At 37.6% G+C, this 16,503-nt stretch overlaps 1 protein-coding gene across 1 annotated transcript; it reads left to right on the top strand.

Annotated features, from left to right (window-relative positions):
* The first annotated feature begins 11,013 nt into the window (after window positions 1-11,013).
* Window positions 11,014-15,568, top strand: LOC131182523 (uncharacterized). Its single transcript, XM_058152065.1, has 2 exons — window positions 11,014-11,865; window positions 15,470-15,568. The coding sequence occupies exons 1-2, from the start codon at window positions 11,132-11,134 to the stop codon at window positions 15,474-15,476; spliced, it is 741 nt and encodes a 246-aa protein (XP_058008048.1). The 5' UTR covers window positions 11,014-11,131; the 3' UTR covers window positions 15,477-15,568.
* The last annotated feature ends 935 nt before the right edge of the window (window positions 15,569-16,503 follow it).

The following is a 16,503-nucleotide window of genomic DNA, read 5'->3' as shown; positions in this document are numbered from 1 at the left end:
ATGAACGTTTTGATATCTCATGATATTGAGATTATTTGATGCTAAAATTTTTACTGATATTGTATAGGGATGTCTTGAATATATGGTTAAAATTTGGGATTTATCTAACGGTAGATCATTATATATAAATTTGAATGCATAAGCTGCCAGATTGGGTATTAATGGGTGGTTGTGGATTTAAGATTTATGATAGGAGTTTAGTCCAATTTAAGGGGAAATGCTGTTGAATTTTTATTAGATATTTAATTTAGGAAAGTGAAGTTATAATTGATTATGATTATTATGGTTCTAGGAGAAATCTTGAAGAATAACAAGCTCAAGGTTGGTTTCAAGAAGGTTAGTGCTAATTCATCCTTAAAACTTTGTATATATATATCATGTGGAGTATAAAATGAGGGTGAAATTAAGAGAATTGAAACAAGTTTGCATGAATAAATTCCACCAATTTTGGCAGCCTTAGGATACATTAGGGTTTCATTGATTAGATTGAGTTATAGTTGTACATGGCTGCCATTGAACATAAATTAGATACTTTGATTCATTGATTGCATGTATATGGAGAATTGAAATGGTAGAGTTAGGGTTTGGGCACAAATTTGAGATTTTGTTTATGTAATGATGAAAGTGAGTTTTAATGGTCAATTAGTGACCATTTGGTTATGTGTAAACAAGAAATGAGGTGGTTTGATTAGTGGGAATTGCAGTTGGTGTGGCTGCCCATGGTGACCTGCAGAATTAGACATGAGTCCAGCAGGTTTGGGCAGCCATATCTTGAATTTTATGGGTTAAATTCGTACAAGGCCAAGTGGACATGAAACTAGACACATAATGGCACAACTTTGGTGAAGAAACCATGCCCATAAAACCAAACCAAGTGGACCAAAAGCTTGCTCAAATCCGGGTGACCTGCAGGCTGTTTCTGCAGAATGACCAAATGAATAGTAGTTGTTCATTTGGCCATAACTCAATGTAGAAAGGTCCAATTGACTTGAAATTTTACCAGCAACAAGATAAGATATAGACCAACAACTTTCGTGAAGAAAGCTACCCCAAATTATGACCAGAACCTATCCAACAAGGGAGTTGCAGTCACTGTTCACTACACTGTAGATATGGTCAGTCCAGAAAAATTCCAATCCGGCCAGTTGTGGTTTTTGGACCATAACTTGAGCTACAAAACTCCAAATGGAGTGATTCGAAAAAAATAAAATTAAACTAGACAAAATAAGAAACAACTTTCATGTTGATCATTTTGCCAAATTCCCACTGTAAAAATGACTAATGGAACAGTAAAGATAAGGTATAAAAACTGAAAATTCTGCTCAATTAACTTTAAACTTATAAATGGTATTGGCAACCAATACCAACAAATTTTGAATGCAAAATGTGGTATGTTGGGAGTATTAAAACCAATGTACCTATTGTCTATGCAAAAGTCAACATTTTAGTTGACTAATGAAATGAATAGTAATATTCAAACTTGAAATTCAAAAATTGTGAAACTTAAAAGTGCAAAATGCCCTAGTAGGCCTAATGTGATTGGTTTGGATAGGTTGGCATGCCAATAGGGTTTTGATAGCGATCGCGTATGATGTATGGCTTCATTGCCATTCTGTGATGTGATAGCCTATGGCTATACTGATTATGATGTTTTACTTGACTTTATGCCTTATTGCTCTTATGGCTTATTAGCCATTCTGTTTGCACACCGGGAGACACATTGTGACCGATGGTGTGACAGCCCGAGGTACCTGGTACCCAGTGCTAGTTTACCCGTTTATCCAGTCCGGTCAATTTGTATAGGTTACTTGGGCATGGAAAAGTATAACTGTAATTGAACTGATTATTAAAGAAAATACGAAAATTAAATATCAGGAATGATTACAATAAAATACAAAGAAGCTCAAGATCATGAAGAAAATAATTAACAAAATGCATGAAGAAGTTAATATCATAAAACATAATTAGCCCTCGACTAAACAATGAGTTAGTAATTATTCATTTCTTATGAACACAATAGCTAGGAAATTATTATTTTTATTTTCATATTATATTTTCTTGTATTATTGGCACCACAAAGCTTTATGCTTAGCGCGTCGCTTTTGCAATGCGTAGGTACTGAAGATTTGGACAGAGGGCCCAGTAGACCACAGATTGGGTAAGGCCGTTCACAGTTCTGTATAGTGTCCGTGTCACCTCACAGACTACAGTGCATTGGTAGGACACTAGGTCTCATTTTGTATTTTATGATTTTTTGTAAATTTTGTAATTAAACTCTTATTTTATCATGTGTATTTGAAACAAATGTAATATAATATTGTATTAATGTAAGTACTTGTAATTTGTGATTATAAATAACATATGAGAATTTATTTATGATTTGAGTCTAATGATGAGGTGAAATGAATGAATGACAAATAGAGGAATTGTTAAGAAATTGTTGTAAATTGATGTGATACAAATGGAGCTTGTGAATGATTGGAAATTATTGGAAGTGTTTTTAAACAGGTTCAGAAGAACTGTTTTTCCAATTTACAGCCGGTACTCTGCCGGATTTTCTATAAAAATTGCGTAAAAATTTAGATTTATCAAAAATTGTAAACAAATGATTTAAAAGGGATAAATTGTAATAGAACTATGAATTGGTGCTCCGGCACACTGAGTGGCATAACTTGCTCGGCTACACTGTAGTCGGGTTAGGGGTGTCACAGGCTTAATAACCTTTTTCCGTGATTTTCTCTTTTCCACTGTGTTTGTAATAGTCCTAAGGACCGTGGCGTCACATTTTAGGGTTCGAAATTTCAGTTTAAATTGACTTCGTAGTCGTTCCTGAAAAGGTCACCCATCGCTGTGACTCTCGGCTCGTTTAACTTCTTATGTTCTATTTTTCTTATTTATACTTAACTAATTGACAAATACTAATTTTTTATGTTTATGGATTATCTATTTGTCTTAAGTGTGGTTCTAATCCCCTTAATTGTTCGGACCGACTCCGGTCACCGGAACAGTAAAAAATATACCAGGCTATACAAATAGGGGTGTTACAATTCTCCCCTCCTTAAAATAAATTTCGTATCGAAATTTTACATGGTATTAATCTCTGAACAGCTGTGGGTGTTGTCTCCTCATATCCTCCTCTCGTTCCCAAGTAGCTTCTTGGCCTGAATGATGGTTCCACAGCACTTTCACCAATGGTATCTGCTTGTTCCATAGCTGCTTCACCTCATAAGCCAGAATCTCTATGGGTTCTTCTTCATATGTGAGGTCTGGATTCACTTCAATTTCCTCTACTGGTAGTACATGAGATGGGTCTGATCGATACCTCCTCAACATAGACACATGAAAGACATTATGTATCTTCTCCAACTCTAGAGGTAGTGCCAAACGATATGCCAAAGGACCCACTCTTTCCAAAACCTCATATGGCCCAATGAAACGAGGACTCAGTTTCCTCTTTATGCCGAATCTCATAATTCTCTTCCAGGGAGAAACCTTAAGGAATACTTTCTCACCCACTGCATACTCAATATCCCTTCTCTTCAGATCAATGTAGGACTTCTGACGGTCTGATACAGTCTTAAGTTGATCTCTGATCACTCTGATTTTCTCTTCAGTTTGCTGAACAATTTCGGGTCCAATCATCTTTCTTTCACCCACATCATCCCAACACAACAGGGTTCTACATTTTTTGCCATACAAAGCTTCATATGGAGGCATCCCAATGCTTGATTGGTAGCTGCTGTTGTAAGCAAACTCAATCAAAGGCAAGTGTGTATCCCAACTGCCCTCAAACTCAATCACACAAGCCCGTAGCATGTCCTCCAAGATCTGAATTACTCTCTCAGACTGGCCATCTGTCTATGGGTGGAATGTAGTATTGAAGTTCAATCTAGTTCCTAGGGCTCTCTGAAGACTACCCCAGAATCTAGAAGTGAACCTTGTCTGATACGATGTATACTAGCACTCCATGCAGTCTCACAATCTCATCAATGTACAACTTGGCCAATCTTCTAAACTGTAGTCCATTCAAATTGGCAGAAAATGAGTAGACTTGGTCAGTCTGTCAACAATGACCCATACTGCATCATGACTCTTCTGTGTCCTCGGAAGTCCCATCACAAAATCCATAGTTATTCTCTCCCATTTCCATTCTAGCACTGGTAGTGGGTGTAACAACCCAGTTGGTACTTGATGCTCTGCCTTCACTTGCTGACAAGTTAGGCATTTGGAAACAAACTCTGCGACAAATCTCTTCATACCCATCCACCTCCTTTAGCCCTCTATACATTTTTGTACCACCAGGGTGCATGGCAAAAGGAGACTCATGTGCTTCCTTCAAAATGATCTACCTCAAATCAACATCATTAGGAACACACATTCTGCCCTGGTGTAGCAATAGACCATTATCTCTTATTGAGAATTCTAGTTTCTTGCCCTGCTGGACTTCTTCCAACAGCCTTTGATACTTCTGATCATTCTGAGCAGCCATTCTGATCTGATCAATCAACACTGGCCGTACATGCCATGCAACTGCTGTCTGCCCCTCATCATTTATTTCTAATCTGGCATGTAATGATCTTAACTCATGTACGTAGACTTGCCATAGTCTTGCGACTTAAGGCGCCAGCCACAACATTATCTTTCCCTGGCTGATAGTCTATCAGACAATCATAGTCTTTTATCAACTCTAACCATCTCCTCTGTCTCAAATTCAACTCTTTCTGAGTGCCCAAATACTTCAAGCTCTTATGATTTGTGCAGATGTAACACTTTTCCCCATACAAATAGTGTCTCCAGATCTTAAGAGCAAACACTATAGCTGCAAGCTCCAAATCATGTGTTGGATAATTCCTCTCGTGCAGTTTTAGCTGGCATGATGCATAGGCAATGACATTTCAATCTTACATCAATACACAGCCTAACCCATTGTGAGAAGCATCACTATAAACTGTGTATTCTTTACCCGGAGTAGGTAAAGTAAGGACTGGAGCTTCCGTCAAACATATCTTCAATCGATCAAAACTCTGTTGGCATTTATTCGTCAACTAAAATTTTACATCTTTCCTAAGTAGCTTGGTCAGTGGAGATGCCAACATGGAGAATCCCTTCACAAATAGATGGTAGTATCCAGCTAACCCCAGAAAACTACGAATCTTTGTGACATTTCTGGGTGGCTTCCAATTAAGGATAGCTTCTATCTTACTAGGATCTACCTCAATATCCTCTGCTGATACTATGTGCCCCAAAAAGGATATCTCCTTCAGCCAAAATTCATATTTCAACAATTTAGCGTATAGCTGTTTCTCCCTCAAAATTTGTAGTACAATCCACAGATGTCTATCATGCTCTTCTACACTCCTCGAATAGACCAATATATCATCTATGAATACCACAACAAACTGGTCGAGGTATGGTCTGAAGATAGTGTTCATCAGATCCATAAAAGCAGCCGGAGCATTAGTTAACCCGAATGGCATGACCAAGAACTCATAGTGGCCATAGCGGGTTCTAAAGGTAGTTTTAGCAATACTCTGCTCTTGTACTTTTAGCTGATAATAACCTGATCTCAGGTCAATTTTGGAGAACACAGTTGCACCCCTCAACTGATCAAACAAGTCATAAATGCGGGGCAATGGGTATCTGTTCTTTATTGTCACCTTATTCAACTGTCGATAATCAATACACAAGTGGAGAGTGCCATCCTTTTTCTTAACAAACAACACTGGCACTCCCCAAGGTGACACACTAGGGCAGATGAAGCCCTTGTCAAGCAGCTCTTGCAACTGCACTTTCAATTCTTTTAGTTCTGCTGGTGCCATTCTATACGGTGTTATAGAGATTGGGTCCACACCAGGCATAACATCAAATCTTAAACTACACTTCTCTTTCTGGAGGTAATCCTGGCAATTCATCAGGAAACACATCCGGAAAGTCACATATAGTAGGGATGTCCCTCAGTGTTGGACTCCGCACTTGGGTGTCTATCACATATGCCAAATATGCTTCACACCCCTTTCTGATCATCCTTCTGGCTAGTGCAACCGAAATGATGTTTGAAGGCAATAACTACCTCTCCCCATGTATTACTACATCACCATACTGAGGGAGACCAAAAGTGACAGTCTTCAGTCTACAGTCAATCATTGCATGATGCCTGGCTAACCAATCCATGCCCAAGATAATATCATAATCTCTGAAGGGCATTTCAATCAAATCAGACAGAAAAGTGTGTCCTTGGATCACTAAAGGAAAGTCCTTATATAGTCTATTTACCCTGACCTCCTGGCCTAATGGACTAGTTACTAGCACATCATAGTCCATTGGTACACACTGAATAGTAGTAGAACACATCACACTAGCACTAACAATCGAATGTGTGGAGCCAGGATCAAATAACACATGTACATCTTGGTCAAGGATGGAGAAAATACCAGTTACTACGTCTGATGTTTCAGCCTCCTCCCTCTGACTCATGGTATACACTCTGACTGGTGCGCCACTGGATACTGGTTGGTTAACAGTGCTTTGACTTCCAGGAGTGTTACCAGAACCCCTACCTCTGCTTCTACCTCTATCAGATGACTGTGATCCTATAGGTGTAGAAACTTGGGCTGATCCCTTAGATGTAGCAAAAGGTCCAGATCGGCGCAGACTAGTACAATCCTTAGCAAAATGTCCGCTCCCTCCACAGTTAAAACATGCACCGGTGGCCTTGAAATAAACCCCACCGTGTGTTCTACCACAAGTTTCACACTGCTGTATTGATAGAGCTCCTTGGGGTGTTTGCGGGGTCTGCTGACCAGACCGGGGTGGTCATTGGCCAGAGAATCTACCTCTGCTAGATCTACGGGTGTAACATCCTCCCGGTAGCAATTCCGCACGCTTCATCGTCCGTGACGGTGTCGGTCCGCATACCTAGAACGTCCAAAAAATAATTTAATTTAAGTGAGGACCATAATTAACTCAAATATTAATAAGAAACACTTAGTAAAAATTTTAGAAATAAAATACAACCAAGTAAAACGCAGCGGTGCCCAAGCGATGGGTAATCGAGGGAAGTTGCGGTTCATAACGAGGAGCCCTAGACCCGGGGGAAAAATTATAAAATAATTTTTGGGACTCCAGAGAAGGGTTATTGAGGTTCCCATGGCATTAGAATGCCAAGAAAATACCTAGAAAAATTTTTCAATCGGTACAGACAATTTTGACCCGTTAAGCCAAACGGAGGGCATTTTGGTCATTTCGCCTTCAGAGGTGATTTTTGGCCGACTTGTCCAGTTAAGTAAATAATTATTATGATCTTAAATATGAATAAATATTTCTAAAAATTAAATTGAAATGTGGTAGAAAAGAAAAGAAAAGAAAAATCAAAAATTAAGCAAATAATGACATCACATGATGTCACTCACTTACTCCCACCCAATCACCACTTGACAAAACTAATAAAAAGAGATAAAATGAACTTAAAATGAGATAAAAAAACAAAAGAACCAGCAGCTTCCTTCTTCATACGGGCTGGAATAAGAGAGAAAGAGAGAGAAAAGGAAAAGAAAGAAAGAAAGGAAGAAGGAGAAGGAGAAGTAGCAGAAATAGGGGTTCAGCAGGGCAGCATATTTCTTTTCCGTCCAGGTGAGTTTGGCTCAACATGTAAGGCTGATTTTTGGATATGTTTAAGCTATGTATGTGTGGAAGTTATGGTAAAAATTTGGTGATTGTTCAACGGTTGGATTTGGAGAAACATATTGTTGAACACAGGCTGTCTGTAGGTTGAATTCTGAATTTTGGCTACTGAAATTTGAGAAAAATAAATAGTTAGGATGCTTATAAAATTATGAAATTTGGTACAAATGATATTTGGGATGTTGAGGCTGCTGTGTTAAAATTTGGTGAATTTTAGACTTGTGGTTTATGAGATATAAATTGTTTTGCATGAGCTATCTGAGTAAGACTGATTTCTGCAAAAATTCAGATTGTGAAGGGTTGAATGAATGTTTTGATATCTCATGATATAGAGATGATTTGATGCTGAAATTTTTACTGATATTGTATAGGGATGTCTTGAATATATGGTATAAATTTGGGATTTATCTAACGGTTAGATCATTATATATAAATTTGAATGCACAAGCTACCAGATTGGGTATTAATGGGTTGTGGATTTAAGATTTATGATGGGAGTTTAGTCCAATTTAAGGGGAAATGCTATTGAATTTTTATTGGATATTTAATTTAGGAAAGTGAAGTTATAATTGATTATGATTATTATGGTTCTAGGAGAAATCTTGAAGAATAACAAGCTCAAGGTTGGTTTCAAAAAGGTTAGTGCATATACTTATCTTCCTTTCTTAAATTTTGTTAGGAAGTTAAATTGAATGAGAAATTGATGAAAAATTGAACAAAACATATCTGTGGAGTGTGCATGAATTTCGCAGCTTTGATGTATAAGGGTATGATGAGTTTAATTGATATTAAACTTGCCTAGAGATGGTATGAGATATGTATATATGTGATGGATGGGTTGATAAAGTATAGGTTGCATGAAATGAATATGAAAACTAGGGTTTTGGGGAGTAAAAATTAGCTTGGCTTATGAAATTGTTAAAGTACATCCTAATGGTCAATTAGTGACCATTTGAAGGAATTTGACCTTAATTGGGACTGGAATAAAGCATGGCAAAGGGAAGGTGTGTGCTGCCTAGAGGGTGCAGAATGGTGACTGAAAATTCAGTCCATTTACACAGCCATAACTTTGGCTGTGTAGGTCCAATTGGTGTTTGGCCAATTGGACATGAAACTAGGCTTATAATGGCACATTTTTGCTGAAGAAACCATACCCAAAAGACCAAAGCAAGAGGACCAAAACTTGGCCCCAATCCGGAACCCTGAAACTGCCTCTGCAGAATTGACCAAATGAACAGTAACTGTTCATTTGGCCATAACTCACTGTAGATTTGGTCAATTGACCTGAAATTTTTACATCAATAAGTTAAGACATAGAAAAACAACTTTCATGAAGGAACCTACCCCAAATTATGGCCAGAACCTATCCAACCAAGTGACTCTAGTTACTGTTCATGCACTGTAGATATGGTAAATCTGCAGATTTGGCAATCCGGCCAGCTTGGGTCTTTGGACCATATCTAGAGCTACAAAACTCCAAATGGAGTGATTAAAAAAAGGAAATTCAACTAGACAAAATAAGGAACAACTTTCATGTTTTACATTTCTTCAAATTCCAACAGTAACAGTGTCCAATGGAATAGTGAAGTTGACTCACCAAAACTGAAAAATCTGCTCCTTTGGTTTAATGCTTGGAAATGGTATTAACACTTAATGCCAACAAGTTTTAAACACCAAATGTGGTATGTTGGGAGTGCCAAAGTCAATGTACACATTTTTATTCTAAAAGTCAACATTTTTGTTGACCAATGAGGTGAATAGTGACACCAAAACCAAAAAATTGACAATTTTGCCAAAATGACCTAAACTTTGAGAAAGTGACCAAAACTAACAAGTTTTGAATACAAAATGTGGTATGTTGGGAGTATTAAAACCAATGTACCTATTGTTTATGCAAAAGTCAACATTTTAATTGACTAATGAAATGAATAGTGACATGAAAACTTGAAATCCAAAAATTGTGAAACTTAAATATGCAAAATGCCCTAGTAGGCCTAATGTGATTGGTTTGGATAGTTTGGCATGCCAATAGGGTATTGCTTTAGCAGTACTGCGAAAGGAAAGGCTTTATGCTGTATTCATGGCTTTATGCCCGTATTCATGGCTTTATGCCCGTATTCATGGCTTTTATGCCCGTATTCATGGCTTTTATGCCAATTATGTGATATCATGGCTTTTTAGCCATACTGACTGCATACGTGGTTGACGTTCTGCGTCCCATGGTATGACGCCCGAGGCACCGCGGTGTCGGTGCCAACGACCGTTATCCATCCAATGCTCAAGATAGGTTACTTGGGCATGGAAAAGTATAACTGTAATTGAACTGATTATTGAAGAAAATACGAAAACTAAATATCAGGAATGATTACGATAGAATACAAAGAAACTCAAGATCAGGAAGAAAATAAATAAACAAAATGCATGAAGAAGTTAATATCATAAAACGTAATTAGCCCTCGACTAAACATTAAGTTGGTAATTATTCAGTTCTTATGAACACAATGGCTAAGAAATTATGATTTTTATTTGCATATTATTTCTTTCTATTTTATTATTTGCACCACTAAGCTTTATGCTTAGCGTCGCTTTGCAACGCGTGAGGTACCAAGATTGGACAAAGGGACAGTAGACCACAGATTCGGTAAGGCAGTTCACAGTTCTGCATAGTGTCTGTGTCACCTCACTGTCAGCAGTGCATTGGTAGGACGCTAGATGTCATTTTGGTATTTTGTAATTGATTTTATTTTCTCATATGTATTTGAAACTTATGTAACGTATTTTGATATTCATGTAAATAATGAAAAGTGTGGTTGTAAATGGAAAAGTGAATGTTTATATATGAATTATGCATGGTATCATATGAGATGGATGAATGAGAACTGAGATTGAACATTGTTGAGAATTTGATAAATGGAGTTGAGATGATGGAAAATGAATATAGGAAGTGTTTTTCACAGGTTCCGAAGAACTATTTTCTCCATTTTTAGCCGGTATTCTGCCGGATTTTCTTTAAAATTTTCGGAACCTCAAAGAAATAATAATTTCGATAAATGGCTTAAAATGAATTATATTTCACAAGTTATATTCAAAATTATGATAAAAAATTAATTAAGATAAAAATAGAGTGCTCGGCACACTGAGTGGCATAACTTGCTCGGCTACACTGTAGTCGGGTAAGGGGTGTCACATTTAGTGGTATCAGAGCACGGTTTAGGCGTTTCTGGGCCTAGATTGAGTCCATACCATGCATTGCATTTGTAAGAGTCGAGGTGACACTAACGCAGATCTGTTTGTCTTTGTTAAATAGGATATGGACCCTTCATCGCAGAGGGCAGTGGAAGAAGAAGTAGTAAGTCATATCCCGACTGGGAGTGATGTTGGAAATCAGGGAGATCCTGTTCCACCAGTGCAAGAGGTGCCTGTACAACCCCAACAGGCCTTGTTTGAGCAGATGACTGGATTCTTTCGACAGATGACTGGGGTTGTTCCACCATTGTCTCAGCAGAAATCACCTCTAGGAAAAATTAGGAAGTATGGAGCTGTAGATTTCAATGGTCGAAAGGAAGACGATTCTGCAGCGGCTAAGTATTGGTTAGAAAGGACTGAAAGAGTCCTGCAGCAGCTCCATTGCACACCAGAACAGAGTTTGGAGTGTGCAGTTTCGTTGTTACAAGAAGCTGCATATCGATGGTGGGATGTCGTAACCAAGGTAGTGCCACCAACAGACATAACTTGGAAATTCTTTCTGATAGAGTTCAGAAAGAAATATATTAGCTGTGTTCACGAAGAGGAACAGAAGAGGAGTGGTGATCAGCAAAAGAGGAAATTTGGACAATCTAGTAATAAGAGGCCGAGAGAACAGTCAAGTCAGACATCTGATCAAAGTAGGAGATCTAGACCTAGGCCTATACCCAGAAGAGATCAACCAGAAATACTAGTAGTGAGTGCGCCAGGATTAGCAAGAAAATGTGGCCATTGTAACAAGTGGCATAAAGGTGAATGTAGGGGATTGACTGGAGCCTGTTATAGATGTGGGGCCATAGACCATCGTCTGAAAGATTGTCCTAAGAGGAATATACCACGGACCCAGACAGAGGCCGTGGAAGGACCAAGTACAACAGTAACACCACTTCCAAATGTCACCCAAGCCGGAGAGGAGCAAGAAGCCCCAGATGTGAATTTGAGGTAAAATATTTCTTTTATGATATGCCTAAGTGTATAATGATAGATTCGAAAAGACTAAATGGTACCATGTATACAAAAGAAGTAGACAGATGGAGTAATAGAAAGGTAAAAGAATTATCTTAGAACCAAAAAAAAAAAAACATCCAGTAAATTTCGAGGACGAAATTTAAATTAGAGGGGAAGAGTTGTAACATCCTCCCGGTAGCAATTCCGCACAGTCTACTGTTCCGGTGACCGGTGTCGGTCCGGACAGCTAGAACGTCCGGAAAAATAATTTAATTTAAGTGAGGGACCATAATTAACTCAAATATTAATAAGAAACACTTAGTAAAAATTTTAGAAATAAAATACAACCAAGTAAAACGAGCCGGTGCCCAAGCGATGGGTAACCGGAGGGAAGTTGCGGTTCTCGCAACGAGGAGCCCTAGACCCGGGGGAAAAATTATAAAATAATTTTTGGGACTCCAGAGAAGGGTTATTGAGGTTCCCATGGCATTAGAATGCCAAGAAAATACCTAGAAAAATTTTTCAATCGGTACAGACAATTTTGACCCGTTAAGCCAAACGGAGGGCATTTTGGTCATTTCGCCTTCAGAGGTGATTTTTGGCCGACTTGTCCAGTTAAGTAAATAATTATTATGATCTTAAATATGAATAAATATTTCTAAAAATTAAATTGAAATGTGGTAGAAAAGAAAAGAAAAGAAAAATCAAAAATTAAGCAAATAATGACATCACATGATGTCACTCACTTACTCCCACCCAATCACCACTTGACAAAACTAATAAAAAGAGATAAAATGAACTTAAAATGAGATAAAAAAACAAACGAACCAGCAGCTTCCTTCTTCATACGGGCTGGAATAAGAGAGAAAGAGAGAGAAAAGGAAAAGAAAGAAAGAAAGGAAGAAGGAGAAGGAGAAGTAGCAGAAATAGGGGTTCAGCAGGGCAGCATATTTCTTTTCCGTCCAGGTGAGTTTGGCTCAACATATAAGGCTAATTTTTGGATATGTTTAAGCTATGTATGTGTGGAAGTTATGGTAAAAATTTGGTGATTGTTCAACGGTTGGATTTGGAGAAACATATTGTTGAACACAGGCTGTCTGTAGGTTGAATTCTGAATTTTGGCTACTGAAATTTGAGAAAAATAAATAGTTAGGATGCTTATAAAATTATGAAATTTGGTACAAATGATATTTGGGATGTTGAGGCTTCTGTGTTAAAATTTGGTGAATTTTAGACTTGTGGTTTATGAGATATAAATTGTTTTGCATGAGCTATCTGAGTAAGACTGATTTCTGCAAAAATTCAGATTGTGAAGGGTTGAATGAATGTTTTGATATCTCATGATATAGAGATGATTTGATGCTGAAATTTTTACTGATATTGTATAGGGATGTCTTGAATATATGGTATAAATTTGGGATTTATCTAACGGTTAGATCATTATATATAAATTTGAATGCACAAGCTACCAGATTGGGTATTAATGGGTTGTGGATTTAAGATTTATGATGGGAGTTTAGTCCAATTTAAGGGGAAATGCTATTGAATTTTTATTGGATATTTAATTTAGGAAAGTGAAGTTATAATTGATTATGATTATTATGGTTCTAGGAGAAATCTTGAAGAATAACAAGCTCAAGGTTGGTTTCAAAAAGGTTAGTGCATATACTTATCTTCCTTTCTTAAATTTTGTTAGGAAGTTAAATTGAATGAGAAATTGATGAAAAAATTGAACAAAACATATCTGTGGGAGTGTGCATGAATTTCGGCAGCTTTGATGTATAAGGGTATGATGAGTTTAATTGATATTAAACTTGCCTAGAGATGGTATGAGATATGTATATATGTGATGGATGGGTTGATAAAGTATAGGTTGCATGAAATGAATATGAAAACTAGGGTTTTGGGGAGTAAAAATTAGCTTGGCTTATGAAATTGTTAAAGTACATCCTAATGGTCAATTAGTGACCATTTGAAGGAATTTGACCTTAATTGGGACTGGAATAAAGCATGGCAAAGGGAAGGTGTGTGCTGCCTAGAGGGTGCAGAATGGTGACTGAAAATTCAGTCCATTTACACAGCCATAACTTTGGCTGTGTAGGTCCAATTGGTGTTTGGCCAATTGGACATGAAACTAGGCTTATAATGGCACATTTTTGCTGAAGAAACCATACCCAAAAGACCAAAGCAAGAGGACCAAAACTTGGCCCCAATCCGGAACCCTGAAACTGCCTCTGCAGAATTGACCAAATGAACAGTAAGCCATAACTCACTGTAGATTTGGTCAATTGACCTGAAATTTTTACAGCAATAAGCTAAGACATAGACAAACAACTTTCATGAAGGAACCTACCCCAAATTATGGCCAGAACCCATCCAACCAAGTGACTCTAGTTACTGTTCATGCACTGTAGATATGGTAAATCTGCAGATTTGGCAATCCGGCCAGCTTGGGTCTTTGGACCATATCTAGAGCTACAAAACTCCAAATGGAGTGATTCAAAAAATGAAATTCAACTAGACAAAATAAGGAACAACTTTCATGTTTTACATTTCTTCAAATTCCAACAGTAACAGTGTCCAATGGAACAGTGAAGTTGACTCACCAAAACTGAAAAATCTGCTCCTTTGGTTTAATGCTTGGAAATGGTATTAACACTTAATGCCAACAAGTTTTAAACACCAAATGTGGTATGTTGGGAGTGCCAAAGTCAATGTACACATTTTTATTCTAAAAGTCAACATTTTTGTTGACCAATGAGGTGAATAGTGACACCAAAACCAAAAAATTGACAATTTTGCCAAAATGACCTAAACTTTGAGAAAGTGACCAAAACTAACAAGTTTTGAATACAAAATGTGGTATGTTGGGAGTATTAAAACCAATGTACCTATTGTTTATGCAAAAGTCAACATTTTAATTGACTAATGAAATGAATAGTGACATGAAAACTTGAAATCCAAAAATTGTGAAACTTAAATATGCAAAATGCCCTAGTAGGCCTAATGTGATTGGTTTGGATAGTTTGGCATGCCAATAGGGTATTGTTTTAGCAGTACTGCGAAAGGAAAGGCTTTATGCCTGTATTCATGGCTTTATGCCCGTATTCATGGCTTTTATGCCCGTATTCATGGCTTTTATGCCAATTATGTGATATCATGGCTTTTTAGCCATACTGACTGCATACGTGGTTGACGTTCTGCGTCCCATGGTATGACGGCCCGAGGCACCGCGGTGTCCAGTGCCAACGACCCGTTATCCAGTCCAGTCGTTCAGTATAGGTTACTTGGGCATGGAAAAGTATAACTGTAATTGAACTGATTATTGAAGAAAATACGAAAACTAAATATCAGGAATGATTACGATAGAATACAAAGAAACTCAAGATCAGGAAGAAAATAAATAAACAAAATGCATGAAGAAGTTAATATCATAAAACGTAATTAGCCCTCGACTAAACATTAAGTTGGTAATTATTCAGTTCTTATGAACACAATGGCTAAGAAATTATGATTTTTATTTGCATATTATTTCTTTCTATTTTATTATTTGCACCACTAAGCTTTATGCTTAGCGCGTCGCTTTTGCAACGCGTAGGTACTGAAGATTGGACAGAGGGCCCAGTAGACCACAGATTCGGTAAGGCAGTTCACAGTTCTGCATAGTGTCTGTGTCACCTCACTGTCTGCAGTGCATTGGTAGGACGCTAGATGTCATTTTGGTATTTTGTAATTGATTTTATTTTCTCATATGTATTTGAAACTTATGTAACGTATTTTGATATTCATGTAAATAATGAAAAGTGTGGTTGTAAATGGAAAAGTGAATGTTTATATATGAATTATGCATGGTATCATATGAGATGGATGAATGAGAACTGAGATTGAACATTGTTGAGAATTTGATAAATGGAGTTGAGATGATGGAAAATGAATATAGGAAGTGTTTTTCACAGGTTCCGAAGAACTATTTTCTCCATTTTTAGCCGGTATTCTGCTGGATTTTCTTTAAAATTTCCGGAACCTCAAAGAAATAATAATTTCGATAAATGGCTTAAAATGAATTATATTTCACAAGTTATATTCAAAATTATGATAAAAAATTAAGTAAGATAAAAATAGAGTGCTCGACACACTGAGTGGCATAACTTGCTCGGCTACACTATAGTCGGGTAAGGGGTGTCACAACGGGAGCTGGATCCCCCAAATTGTTTCCTCTTCCCAGAACCACTCTCAGGTGCTTGTCCAGTAGTCTTTTTAGTCTTCTCTTTCTCTTGTGTACCCTTCTTCACTGCCCTTTCTAATTCTATCCTTTCCAAGTCCAGGGCCTATGAGATCAACTCAGAGAAATTCTGATGTCGAAAACCCACAACTTGCATTCTCAGATTCGGCCTTAACCCGGCCTCAAACCTCTTACATCTATCTCTGGGGGTGGAGACTAAGCTTCCAGCGTAGTGGCTCAGTCGAGAGAAGTCCCTCTCATATTCTGCTATGGTTCTGTCCCCTTGTTTAAAACTCAAGAATTCTTGTAACTTCATATCAACATATGCATCGGGGACCCACTTCTATCGAAACTCCCTCAAAAAGTCTAACCAAGTAAGGACTGGAGGTTCTACCAGGCTGTGGGGGATG

Source organism: Hevea brasiliensis, chromosome 8, assembly GCF_030052815.1.
Source record: "Hevea brasiliensis isolate MT/VB/25A 57/8 chromosome 8, ASM3005281v1, whole genome shotgun sequence".
In the NCBI taxonomy this organism is placed as follows: domain Eukaryota; kingdom Viridiplantae; phylum Streptophyta; class Magnoliopsida; order Malpighiales; family Euphorbiaceae; genus Hevea; species Hevea brasiliensis.
Note: the sequence above shows the minus strand (reverse complement) of the source record. Positions and strands in the feature narration are given on the sequence as shown.

Excerpts from the sequence above, each read along its gene's own strand:
- LOC131182523 (XM_058152065.1), top strand. The coding sequence starts at position 11,132 with ATGACTGGATTCTTTCGACAGATGACTGGGGTTGTTCCACCATTGTCT.